General features: G+C 61.5%; 2 protein-coding genes across 2 annotated transcripts; one reads left to right on the forward strand and one right to left on the reverse strand.

Moving 5' to 3' along the window:
- Positions 1 to 110: 110 nt before the first annotated feature.
- On the reverse strand, positions 111 to 4,817 carry RNASEH2A (ribonuclease H2 subunit A). The gene is made up of 8 exons (XM_048831633.2): positions 4,652 to 4,817; positions 4,089 to 4,160; positions 3,583 to 3,709; positions 3,185 to 3,272; positions 2,739 to 2,876; positions 2,253 to 2,340; positions 1,465 to 1,588; positions 111 to 547 (listed from the first exon to the last, which is right to left on the reverse strand). The coding sequence occupies exons 1-8, from the start codon at positions 4,776 to 4,778 to the stop codon at positions 412 to 414; spliced, it is 900 nt and encodes a 299-aa protein (XP_048687590.2). The 5' UTR covers positions 4,779 to 4,817; the 3' UTR covers positions 111 to 411.
- Positions 4,818 to 5,990: 1,173 nt separating this feature from the next.
- On the forward strand, positions 5,991 to 13,126 carry PRDX2 (peroxiredoxin 2). The gene is made up of 6 exons (XM_048831636.2): positions 5,991 to 6,136; positions 8,661 to 8,766; positions 10,036 to 10,189; positions 11,454 to 11,576; positions 12,205 to 12,335; positions 12,885 to 13,126. Exons 1-6 carry the CDS (start codon positions 6,008 to 6,010, stop codon positions 12,968 to 12,970), a joined length of 729 nt encoding a protein of 242 aa, XP_048687593.1. The 5' UTR covers positions 5,991 to 6,007; the 3' UTR covers positions 12,971 to 13,126.
- Positions 13,127 to 13,777: the final 651 nt, after the last annotated feature.

A 13,777-nucleotide genomic window follows, 5' to 3' on the forward strand; every position in this document is an offset into this window, starting at 1 on the left:
CCTTTTTTCTAGTCAGCTCCACCGCAGAGGTGGCTGCAGGGCTCAGGGACACAGCGGGACACACCGCATTGGGGGCGGGGGGGAGAAACACACCTATTGCAAACTCCAGAGATGTTTCAAAATGTTTTATTAACTAAAATGAATTGGGGGGGGGAGGGGATTCACTGTGGGTGGAAAATCCACAGCAAGGAGGCGCTGGCGAGACTGGGCAGCTGGTTCCTAAAAGCCCCTTTAATGGCTGGGCTCCTCCCAGCCCCTGGAGAGGGGGGCTCAGATCAGCTGGCACCACGATTAAATACAACCCCAGACACTGTGAGTCGAAAGTTCTCGCTCTAAGTCAAGCTGAGCCGACTTGAGGGGGCCATGGGGCTGGGGGGGGGCATGGGGCCAGCCCTCCGCCCCCGGTGCCCACTACAGCCCAGTCACTGTCTCCAGTTTGCGCTCGTGGAAGAAGCGGTGGGGCTGGTGCTTGGAGGACTCTTTGCGGGCAAAGAAGGACAGGACGGAGCGGGTGCCCTTCTGAGCAGGGTCGTCCTCACTGTCGTCCCTGGGGAGGGAATAAGAAGTTAACGGGGCCCTGGCACCCCCCCACACCCCCCGTTAATGCTCAGCTCTCTCCAACACACACACACAGGGTGCCAGGGCAGAGGCAGGTGCCAGATCAAGCGGAAAGAGGTGGGATGGGTAGAGCCAGCAGGTGTGCTGGGCTCAGCTGGTGTCTACTCCGGACCGATGTATCTAGGGACCCCTTGCCTGGCGCCGAGATGTGACCACCTCTGGGGTGGGGCGCAGGGGCTGTTTATACAGGGATCCCTCACCCAGGGCTGAGATGCAGCCACCTCTGGGGTGGGATGTGGGGGCTGTGACCCGGCACAGGAAGATAATGAAACAGCATGAGGCAGGGCCCCTCTGAGCCCCTCTACGCCCACGGTGGACCCCCCGCGTCTGAGGGGGTGCAGAATCCCATAACCCCCCATCTCCTCTGCCCTCTCTCCCCTCGGGAGGGATCCACACCCAGCTGCCAAGGTCATACCTGGGAAGGGGAGGGGCCAGGCCTGGGAGGCACTGAACCATGCTGCTCTCAGTACAGCCCCCCTGGGCTCCCCAATCCCACACATGGGTGCAGGACGAGCCGGTGGGTGGCGAGGGGACCCCAGAGGGGGAGGGGAGCTGCGCCCAGCACCCTCCACGCATGCCAGGGGGGAGGTCAGCAGAAGGGCCCCGTTAGCAGCATGCGGTGCTGCCCTTCCCCCCAGCAGGGCCCTGGTGGCAGCCGGGGCATAATTGGGGGTGGCAGGGCTGTCGCTTGGCATCAGAGCCGGCTCCTCTGAGCCGCTATGGACGGCGCCCGCGGGAGCTTGTTCGAGCCCATCAATGCCAAGTGGGGGTCAGACTGAGGTCAGGCCCCTTGCAGGGATCTAACAGATTGGTACCCTCAGTCCTGTCCCGGCCCCCCTCACCTACCAGCGCACGGGCACTGCCTTGCTCTCCAGGATGGTCTGGGCCGTGCTCCAGCTGAAGCGCACGAACTGGGGGTACCCGAACACAGGGTCCAGGCACTGCGCCAGCCACTCCTTGGTCTTGGGATCTGGGGGCCAGGGAGTGGGGGGAGGGATGGGGGAGAGATGAGAGTCAGGGAGGGGGCTAAATGCACCAGCCCCACCTCCCTGACTGCAAACGGGGGTACCTGCCAGCTTTCAAACCAGTCAGGACTCCTGGGTTCTATCCCTGGCTCTGGGAGGGTGGGGAAGTCTCGTGGTTAGAGCAGGGGGGCTGGGAGCCCGGACTCCTGGCTTCTATCCCCAGTTCCACCACTGCCATCCCCCATGCCCTCAGCACGTCACTTAGCTTCCGTCTCGGTCTCTGGAAGGCAGATCAGAAATCCAGCCTGATGCAGCCGAGGGGGTTAAAGGAAGCCCAAGGGCTGGGAGGGGGCTCGGAGCCTGGCACCACAGCCCCCACCCCTAGGCAATGCAAGAGCCAGGGCGGGAGGATCCAGTGAAAGACGGGAGCAGATCCCAGGTCACATGCGCCCTCTGGTGCGTGAAACCAAACACAGCTGGCCAGTAGGAGCTGGGTGAGAGACGGAGCCGGTGCAATCTAGGAACCGGGTGGAAGGCAGGATACCGGGCTAGATGGGCCCATGGGGCAGCCTCGGTTTATCTTCAGCTCCTATATATGCAAATAGCTCCACGTTGTGGTCAGACCTATCACTGCCCCTGAGAATTACACGGGGGGGGGGGTCCATTTACCATTGGGGTACCCAGACCCATACTCCACGCTCACGTCCCCCAGATCCTCCAGGAACGTCCAGTTCTTCACAGCACGATCCCGCGCCACCTGCCAACACAGACAGGAGTTGGCTCGGGGCGGCACCTCTAGGAACATGGTCCCCTAGCGCTGGGCTGTTTTGACAGGGATCCGTCGCCCGGGGCTGAGATGCAGCCGCCTCTGGGGAGGGGCGCAAGAGCTGTCGAACTGCCATGCAGCATTTGGGATAGGAAGTGAGGATGAATCTGCTAGCATGGAGCCGATTGAGGGACACCCAATGGAACCCCCTTATTAATTCACCCAGGAGATCCCAATAACAGGACGGTAAGTGAAGCTGGGGTGTCTCCATATTCCACAAACCCGCCCTGGTCCATTGCTCCAGGGAGCCTGGTGACTCCTAAGCACACAGTAAGATCCAGCCTGTTCCCCACCAGGCCCCCTGAAGAGGGGGGACCCCAGAGGCTCACCTTGGCACAGATGCTGGCTGCGCTGACGATGGGGAAGAGGGAATCGGCCTTCGGCCTCACAGTCACCTTGAGCTCCGGAAAATGCCGTTTTAGCTTCTCCTGGTACTTCTCCGCCGGCCCCACCGTGTCCACGAAGACCTGCCAGGGTTGGGGGGACCCCGCAAGAGGTGTGTGTGGGGGGGTGTCAGATCCCTTCCCACCCCCCCGCTACACCTTGTGCTGGGATCAGGGCACCACATGGGGAGGCAGCTGCCCTGTTGCCGTATAGAGAAACTGAGGCATAGGGAGGCTGGCTGGAAGTGGGGGGAGCAAGGGTGCCTGTCAGCACTATGCCCACAGTGGTCCCCTTTGCCAACCCTGGCTGAGTCTGTGATCGGGGCACCCCGTGGACAGAAATCTGCCCCACAGGGAAACTGAGGTGCGGGGGAAAACTGCAGCCGGCTCACCTCTGCCACATGCACTCCCGCGTCCAGCACGTGCTGTATCAGCCCGATGGCTGTGTCGTGGGACAGGGCATTGAGGTTGTATTTCGCCCTGGCCGGGAGAGGAGAGGGGTTAGTATTTACCAGCCAGAGACCTGGGCCCCACTGTGCCAGGCGTTGCACAGACACAGAGCAACCCCCTAGAAACTCTCCAGCTGCCTCACCCACCCAGCGATCTGGCTCCTAGGGTTAACAGGAGCGGGGAAGGGGGACACATAGCCTTTCCCCTCTAGGGAGCGCTGGCTGATTCGGCCCCAGGCTGGGGGGCCTGGCTGGCTCAGGGGGGAAATGGAACACAGGGCCTTTCCCCACTAGGGGGCACCTGTGACCCCCATGCGAATCGAGTTCCCTGGGGCTCTCACCGCTGCTGCATGCTGGTGGAGATGAGGTTGGGAGAGAGGATGTGCAGGGCCCAGCCGACGAAGTCCCTGGCCCCGTCCAGTGTCCCAAACAGCTGCTCCCGCTCGGCCTCCGTCAGTGTCTTCGAGTCTGGGGGGCGGACCGGGGGGGGATGACACTAGGGTTGGCCACCAGAGGAAGCCTCGGCCTTCCTCGAGATCTTGGGGGGGGGGCCCCCTCATGATCCAGCATTCCCTCTGTGGGGCCCTTCCCCACTGCTGTCCCCATCCCCTGTCCCCACTTTGCTCCCCCCACGGAGATCCATATCCCCCCTGCCTCCCCCATTCCCCAAGCCTCAGTTCTCCTGACCCCATCTCTCTGCAGTTGCTCTGTCAGTCCCAGAACTCTGGAATTCCACCCCCTGACCCCCCTCACTGAGATCCCTGGGCCCCTTCTCTGGCGGGGGGGAAATCACAGGAGGCCCGGGTGGAAGTTGAGCCCCCCACCCCCACGATGCCCTTGTCCTTACCGGCCATCTTCAGAGCTCCCAGCTCCTCCTGCTTTGCCAGCGGGCAGTAGCAAACACCATAGACCATGGGACCTGGACGGGGAGACAGAGGCACATATGGCGGGGGGCAAGGGCACAGATGGGGGGGCAGCCGAGCCCGATCCAGCTGGTGCAAGAGCCTCCTACTCCGCAACTCCCACCCACAGCACCGGGGGGCGGGGAAATCAGCCCTGCCCGCACTATGTGGAGAGGGGTAACTGGGCAGGGCCCGTCTAACCCCCCTGCCAGCTACAGGGCTCCAAGCTCTTCTCCCCCAGGGCGGGTGGACCCACCTCCCTGGCAGGGAGTTGTGTGTGTGTGTGTGGGGGGGGAATCCTGTGAGATGCCTTGTGCTCCCCCACCCATCACCCCCTCCTCACTGTACCAGGGGCTCCCCCTTCAGGAGCACAGACAGGGAGGGCCCCGCCCCTATCATTCAGTATGGGGGGCCCCCTATCCCCACCCCTAAGCAACGCTGGGGGGGTCCCTGCTCTGTGCAATGCTGGGGGGTCTCCCCTTGCAATGCTGGGGACCCCCCCCCGTACCCAGCACAGGCCCCCTGCCGGCCTCATCGATGCCCAGGCAGCAGGGCCCGGCCCGGCACAGCTCGGGCACGGGGGAGCCCAGGCGGCAGCTGCCCGCGTTGTCCCGCTCGAATTCCCCCAGCTCCATGTTCCGCGCGCGGGCGAGCGCGAGGCCCCGAGCCCGGCCCAGGGGGCGGAGCCGGCCTCGCACAGACACCTGGGAGTTGTAGTTCTAGGGGAGGGGCAGCCCCATGCTTGAGCTCTGGGGTTGGGGGGGGGTCAGAGGTGAGGTCTCCTGGGTTCTATCCCAGCTCTAGGAGGGAATGGGGTCCAGTGGTTAGAGCAGGAAGAGGTTGGTGGGTGGGGGGCAGGACTCCTGGGTTCTGCCCCTGCCTTGTGTGTGTGTCAGGACTCCTGGGTCCATTTACACCGGATTCATTGCATTAGCTTGGAATTAGTCATTCATCGCTACTTTCTAAGAGCAGCCACTGATTGTGGGGCCCAACTTGGGACCCCTCCCCGAGCTCCACAGATCCCATTAGGAGTCTCTAAGAGCCGGGCTCTGAAGTCCCTGGGATTGGATCAGAGCTCATGTCCCTTGGAGGGGAAAGGCCCTATCCATGTCCCTCTGCTTCCCACATCCCCAACCTGTGGTTGTGCGTGGCACGGGGTAGCATTTAGGAGTGAAGGTGGGGGGCTGTATGTGGTGGTAACTTAGGGGGATCATGTGTTTGGTGGGGGTTCTGTGGGCTCAGGGGCATGTACGTGGGTAAAATCCTGTGCATCACAAGGCCATTCATAAAGCCATAAACAAACCCTAGGGAACAGTCCTAACAATTATGCTCTAATTCCCCAGCTCCGCCGACCCTCTGGAGTCTCAGAGGCTTGGGATCATTGCACCAGTGGGGAAACTGAGGCACAGGGGCTGGGGTGAAATTCCCCATAAACAAACGGACTCAGCAGAGTCATGAGTGATAAATAAATAAACCCAGCTCGGTCCAAAGCTTGGCCCCAGACCCCTAGGGAGCCTCCCCCTCCTGGGCTGTGGGGTTCCTCCAGGGCAGCATTGCAACCCCACCTGGCCTGCACTGTAACGGGGAGCACGGGAGGGTTAGCCCCACCCCCCTATGTGCAATGCTGGGGGGGCCCATAGCCCCGCCCCCGTCTGCAACGCAGGGGTCCCCATACATGGCCCTGTCCCCCCTCTGTGCAAGGCAGAGAGAGCCCATAACCCCGCTCACCTCTGTGCAATGCTAGGGGGCCCCCCCGAACCTCGCCCTCCACGTGCAATGCGGGGAGTCCCCTTGGAGGTCTAAACCCTGCCCCACCCCTGGCTTTATCTCTCTCGTCTTCACTTCCCCCCTCTCTCTGCTCCAAATGGAGCAGCCCAGCCCGGACGGGGGCGTGGAGGGGGTGGCTATAAGACCCGGCTGCAGGCTGGCTGCGAGCTGTGCACGCGCCGCGGAGGTCGAGGGTGTCTTTGCTGTGGTAGGGTGCAGCGACGAGGTGGGTGCTTTTGTGTTGCACGCTCCTGGTTGTGCATTGCAGGCCGGGTTTGCTTTTGTGGGCCCTGGAGCGGGGGGCTTTTCCAGCCCCCGGGCCTGGAGCAGCCACATGCAGGAGGGAGCGTCTCTTTTGCAAAGTGGCTGCTCGGAGTGGGGAGAGTGACTGGGCCCCCCCTGGAATCGCTGCCTTCAGCGGTAGATGTCGGCTCTGGGTTCCTGTAGCCCTCGTGCAAATCCCGCAGGAGGAGCCAGGCGGGGTATTGTTTCCAGCCAGGGCCTGGCAATGCTAAAGGGGCCTTTCGTCCTCCTCATCCCCCCCCCGGTCTCTGCTGCTATTTTTGGAAAGCCCTGACCTAGGCTGCAGCACTGTCTCGCGTGCCCTGGCGGCTCCCGGCTTCGAAAGCAACTGCGGGGGGGCGGGGGCGTGGATCCTGAATCGCCCTGGGCCCCTCTCTTGCCCTCACTTACGTACCAGCTCCTCACTTCTTCCAGCAGGTGCCAACCGCTGTAAGGGTGCATCAGGGTTTTCCTGGGTGGTGCTGGTGGGTTGACACGGGAGAGCTGGGATTGTGCAAGTTTCTCAAGTGGCTGCACAGGGAAGAAACTATGGCAGAGTATCTCTGTTCCCCCCCCCCCGGAAACAATTGGGGGGGCTGGAAGAGGGGCTGATCCATCAGTGGGGCCCTAGCTGGGTGAATTCTAGGCTGCTGTCTAATTCCCTGCTGTCCTGGTGCGTGAACCGCCGCCTCCCTGCGGTGGGAGCATTTCACCTTTGCATTGTGCCGTTAAGGACTCGCCAGAGGTGACTTGGCTTGTGGGTCTTAATTCGTGCTTGGGTTTTGTCCAGTGAGTTTCCCCTGTGTCCTGCTTCTGGACGGTTAGGCGAAGCTTCTAAGGGGGCAGGGAACCGAGCGACTTCAGGTGGCTAGTGAAAATGGCAGCTGGAGGCCTGTTATTTTTATATGCCCCTTTGCTGGGAGGTGGCCCCCGCTTCTTCTGCTAAGGTGGCTTTAAGATCCTGTTGTGTCCGGTGCGCCACAGACACCGAGTGAGAAGCGGTCCCTGCCCTGAGGAGCTTACAGGACAAAGGGCAGGAGGGGAAACCAAGGCATGAAGCTGAAAGTGACTTGCCCAAGGTAACTCACCAGGCCAGTCGGGGACAGAACCCAGGTCTTTAGACCACAACCTGCCTTCAGCTCTAAAGACTCTTGTGCTGACCGCGAGCTTGCCCCATGATGGCAAATCCCGGATGCCGTGCCAACTGCCTTGCAGTGGGGCTGCCTCTGGGGTGGCGGCTCACAATGCAGGGAGAGAGAGTGCTTTTTGCCCTAGTGTCACTGGGGGAACTCCCTATTGCTTGGTATCCTTTGGGGCCATTCTGCCCACCCCGAGTAGGGCGGTTCTTATCTGAAGAAACCCCCCCAGCAGAGTTGCATGTCCTGCAACGGCTCCGCACTCTTGCTTGTGGTATCTGTTGGTCTGTCATGGTAGCGAGCGGGGGCCCCCCAGGCTTGGTGAGGTACAGCCACAGAAGAAAACCCCAATAAAATTCTTCCCGTATCTCTTCCCCGCCGGCTTAGCCGGCCTCATCTCACAGCGAAGCCATACGTTTTTCAGGTCTCTGAGCCGAAATGAGACAAGGTCTGCTCCAAATAATTGGAGCTTTAGGGGTCCTTTCCTTGCACTTTCAGATAGAATAGATTGAGAGCAGGACTGTTACTTTTAATGCTGTCAGTGTGGGGTGCTGGGAGGCAGGACTCCTAGGTTCTGTCCCCAGCTGTGGGAAGGGAGAGGGGTCTAGTGCTTAGGGGGCTAGGAGTCGGAACTCTTGGGTTCCCTATCCCCAGCTTTGCACTGACCCAGTTTGTGGAATCACCGATTAGTGTTGTTGGTTTGCACGATTTTGGGAATGAAAAGTGCTTTGTGTGTGCAAAATAGCCTCCTGTATGCAAGCTGTAAGAGGGGTGAGCTGGTTAATTGTGATTGATTGGTGGGCTGGGTGGGTTCACACTAGCACAGCTGTGCCTGGCTGCACATGGGGAGGAGATGCCGCCAGCCTTTTGCCCTCCCCCAAAGATCTCTCTAGCCTGCATTAGCTTGGCAGTCCCTGGGTTGTACCTGTGCTGGGGAGTGGGGTGCCCGCTGGGTCTAGCATTCCCAGTGCCAACCCAGAATAGCTAGTGTGCTCTGAGCTGTGAGATGTGAGTGATGCTCCTGTGACTGGGGGCTCGGAGCTGGGATTGTCTGCTCACGCAGACCAGCGCTGGGAAGGAGATGATTGGGGTGGGCTGGAAGGGGGAGTTGAGATTGGGTCTGGTCTGGGAGCTGGTATCGTCTCAGAAATCCAGGCGCTGGTGCAGTGAGACCTCCTGGAAGTCAGGGCCCCCCTGCCAGCTCATCTGGTCCATCTCCAAGCTGCCCCCGTGCAGTGTTGCTTCCTGCAGAGAACGGGAGAAACTCCTCACAGTTGCTGGCCAGACCCGCTAACCAGTGCCACCTGTCCTGAGCCCCAGCTTCTCTTGCAGGACATGGCTTCTGGTAACGCTCACATCGGCAAGCCAGCCCCAGGCTTCCACGCTATGGCCGTGGTGGACGGAGCCTTCAAAGAGATCAAACTCTCCGACTACAGAGGTGAGAGGAACCTGCTGACGGCTCTGCTCTGAGCCTGTGCTAATAGGGAGGTCTTTACAGCTTCCCCAGACACTGGGATTAGGGCTGCTGGGAGCTCCCCCCATAGCCAGTGCTCCTGCCCTGCTCCCCGCAGCGCCCCCTGCTGGTACTGGATTAGCTGGATGTTCTGCGCATGAGCGAATGCTGGGAATACTGGGGGCACTCTACAGGGGTGTCTGCCTGCATGGGGAACAGGGTCACCACCTCTAGGGCAGGGGTGGGCAAACCTGGCCCGGCGGCCACATCCAGCGCTTCAGACATTTTAATCCAGCCCTTGAGCTCCCGTTGGGGAGCAGGGTCCGGGGCTTGCCCCACTCTGCGTGTGCTGTGGCTGCATGTGACTCCTGGAAGCATCAGCATATTCCCCCCGGCTCCACATGCTGCCCCTGCCCCAAGCGCCAGCTCTGCAGCTCCCATTGGCCAGGAACTGCAGTCAATGGGAGCTGTAGAGGCGGTGCCTGCGGACGGGGCAGCCTGCAGAGCTGCCTGCCGCGCCTCCGCATAGGAGCCACAGCGGGGACATGCCACAGCTTCCAGGAGCCACTTGAGGTAAGCGCCACCTGGAGCCTGCACCCCTGACCCCCTCCTGCACCCCAACCCCCTGCCCTAGCCCTGATCCCCCTCTGAGCACCTCAGTCCCAGCCCAGAGCACCCTCCTGCACCCCAACCCCTCACCCTGTGCCCCAGCCTGGAGCCTCCCCCCCACACCCTGAACTCCTCATTTCTGGCCCCACCCCAGAGCCCGCACTCCTCTCCCACACCCCAACCCCAATTTTGTGAGCCTTCATGGCCTGCCATACAATTTCCATACCCAGATGTGGCCCTTAGGCCAAAAAGTTTGCCCACCCCTGCCCTAAAGGAAGTGGGGGGGGGGGGTCCCCTGTGGGGCAGGATTAAGGTCCTGTGGAGAGAGGGGGACCTTGCAGTTTTACCATCCTGCCTCTGGGCAGGCAAGTGTGCAGTGCTGTCTCTTTAAAAGATAAATGGGGACCCTGTGTATAATCCAATCGGCTGGCTTGTGATTGGCTGAGCCTGGGCTTGAGGGGGTCATTCTCAGTGCCTCCTGGGGGAGACGCTGTAACCAGATCAGCTGGCTGGCAAGCAAGGCCTCCAGCCATGCAACTGGGTCTGGGGGGGGACTTGGGTCTCTGCCCATGGCTCCACCTCTTGACACCCCATCCTATGGCAGCTCCCCCTGCTGACTGGTTCTCTCCCCCTCCCATCCCCCAGGCAAGTACGTGGTGCTGTTCTTCTACCCACTGGACTTCACCTTCGTCTGCCCCACCGAGATCATCGCCTTCAGCGAGCACGCCGAGGCTTTCCACAAGCTGCACTGCGAAGTCCTGGGGGCCTCCGTGGACTCGCACTTCACCCACCTGGCCTGGTGCGGGCAGGGGCGGGGGGCAGGAGGGGGACATGGGTGAGGTCTCGCCGCCCTCTAGGGGGTGCCAGCTCCGATCCAGCCCTGGGCTGTGGGGACTGGCAGGGTTGGGGGGCCCATCTCTGATCTGGCCCTAGGGGTGGGGTGGGGAGAAGCTGGCTCAGGGGGGCAGGGAATGAGACATTGCTATGATTGCAACCCAGGCTAATGCATCAGGAACCATGGTTTCCACCTGGAAGGAGACTGAGACCCACAGCATGTGACAGTGTCTCAGGCCAGTGACCAAAATGCCCCCTAGACACCCCTCTGCTCTCCACTTGTAATGGGTGTGAGGTCAGGATCTTGCCAGCCCTAACACAAGAGGTCTGGTGCTGCTGGCTTGCTCTGCCCCAGATGCCCCAATGCAATCGGTACATGAGATCTGGAGCAAAACCTGTGTGGGGAGGGGGGGCTGGGAAGCCTGCCTGTCTAGTCCCTTAACCCATCTGGACCTGGTACCAGGCCTTTAGGGAGGGGAGGGGTCAGAGCCCCTGGGTGCCAGGGGTTGGAATCTCCCCACAGACCAGTTCCAATGCCTCACAAGCTATCAAAAAGCCCCATGCTCCCTGGTTAGATAGGGGGCAGGGGTGGGGCCCATCCCTCCCTTGCTGTGGGGAAGACACTGGGCTAGAATCCAGCAGACATTACCAGCTGTCCCAGAGGGGTGGGGCAGGGTGGGCCCCTACTGGCTTTATCTGGGCACACTCTGAGAGAAGCCTTATCACCCCTAGCCACTGGGGGCTGGGACCAGCCAGAGACAGGCCTGTAACGGGGGGTGGGGAGTGGATGGCTAAACTGGCATGATCTTCTCGGGTGGGGGTGTTCTTCTCTTCCCCCTTCCAGAATAGGGCTCTCATCAGCATGCCCCCCCCAGTCTAAGCACTGTATCAATCCTCTGATTTAGTGTCTAACCTGGGTGTCTGTCTTCTGGTGGTTTGTGGGAGGAGGGGAAATTCTCCCCCTCACTAGCAGCTCTGTGGGAGTCTGGCTGGACCAGCTGCCCCCCAGCCCCCGATGCTGCAAGCCAGGATGAGAGCCATGCTGCTGCAGGCTGGGGTCTGCCCCATGGGCCCCCTGAGTGGGAGACAGGGCCTGATGCACTAGGGCCAGGTGGCCTCATTCCCTGGGCGGGAGGTGGTGCCGGGGGGACAGATCTAGATGTGGGGTCCCTGTGGCTGGGATTAGGGGCATACCACAGCATGAGACTAACCCCCTTGTCTCCCTGTAGGGTCAACACCCCGCGGAAGGAGGGGGGGCTGGGCACCATAAAGATCCCTCTGCTGTCAGATCTCACCCGCAGCATGGCCATGGACTATGGGGTGCTGAAGGAGGATGAGGGAATCACCTACAGGTGTGGGGGTTGACTGACTGCCCTTGTGTGTGAGCTTCTGGGGTCTGCTCTGGCTGGGGGTGGGGGGGAAGGGGAATGGTGGTCACTTGTGCTGAGGTCCCCACTCCGGTCTCCCTGTGGCAGTTTTGGGGCCCCATTGGAGTTCTGCCCCTTAACTTCACAGCAGTGCCAGCTAATGTCGAACGACACCCCCACCCCCATGGCTGGTGAAGGGTGGGTGCATCTGGTGAACGGGACGCTGACTGGGGAGCTGGGGCAGTGTGTGGGGAACACCAGGGTGGGTATATGGGGGGGGGTGGAAGGAGCCCCATGGGATGCCAGGCTGAGGGTGTCACTCTGGTATCCCCACAGCCAGTCTTGCCCTGACTGAGGCTAGAGATTTCCAATCTATGGAGCTGATGTACTCCCCACCCCACTGAATCTCTGGGTGTCTCCACTAAGCAACAGCTGGCTCTGAGCATCCGGGTGGGGGTGCCCCACATCCCATGGGGGGAAGGCTGCAGGCTCCGTGATCCCCTGGGATCCCCACCGTGACAGATCTGGGATGTTATCTGGGCTGGGGGCAGGGGGGGTGCACCCCCCATTGGTTCCCATTGGGGTGTGATCCCTCTCCCTCCTCCCCCCGCAGGGGCCTGTTTATCATCGACAGCAAGGGTGTCCTGCGCCAGATCACAGTCAACGACCTGCCGGTGGGGCGCTCGGTGGAAGAGGTGCTGCGCCTGGTGCAGGCGTTCCAGTACACGGACACGCATGGGGAAGGTGAGGCTGGGTCCAGCCTCTGCACAGGTTGGCGGGGGGAGCTCTTGGTTGGTGGGGGGGGGGGGGCAGGGTAAAGGCCAACCCCAGGTTAGGGGGAAGGCAGGGCCCAACTGCAGCAGTGTATCTAGACGGGGTGGGTGCCCCACAGCTGGGGGGGTGGGACAGCAGGTCTGAGTTTGTTCCTGGGGGGCAAAGTGGTGAGGGGGCTCTCAACCCCAGCTGTTTCCAGCTGGCTGCAGACTCTGCTTGTACTAGGAAGTTTTTCTCGAAGGGTTAGAGACGCATGCACACGGCCACCCCCATGCCAGGCAGAGGTGGGGTAGAGCCCCATGCATGGACCTACAGTGCTTGCTCCATCCAGCCTTGGGCAGACCTCCAAGCTGGAGGGGAAGGGTTGCCTAGTGGTTACAGCACCAGCCTAGGACTTGGCATCAAACCCAGGTTTTCTGTACTCTGCCTCAGTTTCCCCATCTGCAAAGGGCAGGGGGCGGGGGGAATACAAAGCTCCTGCCTCTGGTCTCCTAACCCCCCCTCCCCCACTTTCTCCAGTGTGCCCAGCAGGCTGGCAACCTGGGAGCGACACCATCAAGCCCACAGTGAAGGACAGCAAGGACTACTTTGCCAAGCAGCACTGAGCGGGGGGGGGCAGCAGCAGCTGACTGAGAATCGGGTCTACTGTGAAGGAGCCCCTCCCTCTGCCTCACCCCACCCATTGGATGGGGATATTTTGGGGCAGGGGGAATCCGAGAAGATGCTTGTGACCTAAAGTAAAAGGGTTTGTTTGAAAAGGAGCTGGCTTGTTTCTGATCCTGAATGGGGGGGGGGGGGTCGGGGCAACCCTGCTGGGGGGGGGGGGGGGTGTCCCATCCAAGCCCTGGGGATCCAGTCAACCTCTGATCGACCCCAGGTGTCTCTTGGTGCCAGTGGGTGCTGTAGCACTTTGCACCACTAGGTGGTGCTGTTGGCTGCATCTAGCTAGCTCCCTGGTGTGCGTCCAGCTCTGGGGAGGCGAATCCAGGTCTCCTAGAACATCAACTGGCTCCCCACTAGGGCAGCTGACTCTGAAGGGCCTGGGGTTCTCTGCTGGGGGACACCCCTTGTGGGCTCTTGGCTTCTCTCCCTCCCCCACTCACAGTACAGCTGCCCCCAGGCTGGAAGGAGCAGGGATTCCTGGTCCCAGAGGGTCCTGGCTCAGGGTTGCCAGATTCTGAGGGGGCTGGGATCCCAGGGGGCGGGGGGGGGGGGCAGCTGGATGGGGCATTGAGGAGTGTCGGACTTGGAGGGGGTGGGGGCAGGGCCTAGCTCCTGCTATGAGCAGTGTGCTCATCTGCCCCCCTTCCCTTAAAGCCAGCCCCCTGCTGCTTGGGGAGGAGGGGGCTCTCCAGGCATGTCCAGCTTCTGCCACTCCCCCACCATGCCCAGTCATCATTCAGGCTGGTGCT

The sequence above is a fragment of the Caretta caretta genome, chromosome 20, assembly GCF_965140235.1.
Source record: "Caretta caretta isolate rCarCar2 chromosome 20, rCarCar1.hap1, whole genome shotgun sequence".
Taxonomy (NCBI): Eukaryota; Metazoa; Chordata; order Testudines; family Cheloniidae; genus Caretta; species Caretta caretta.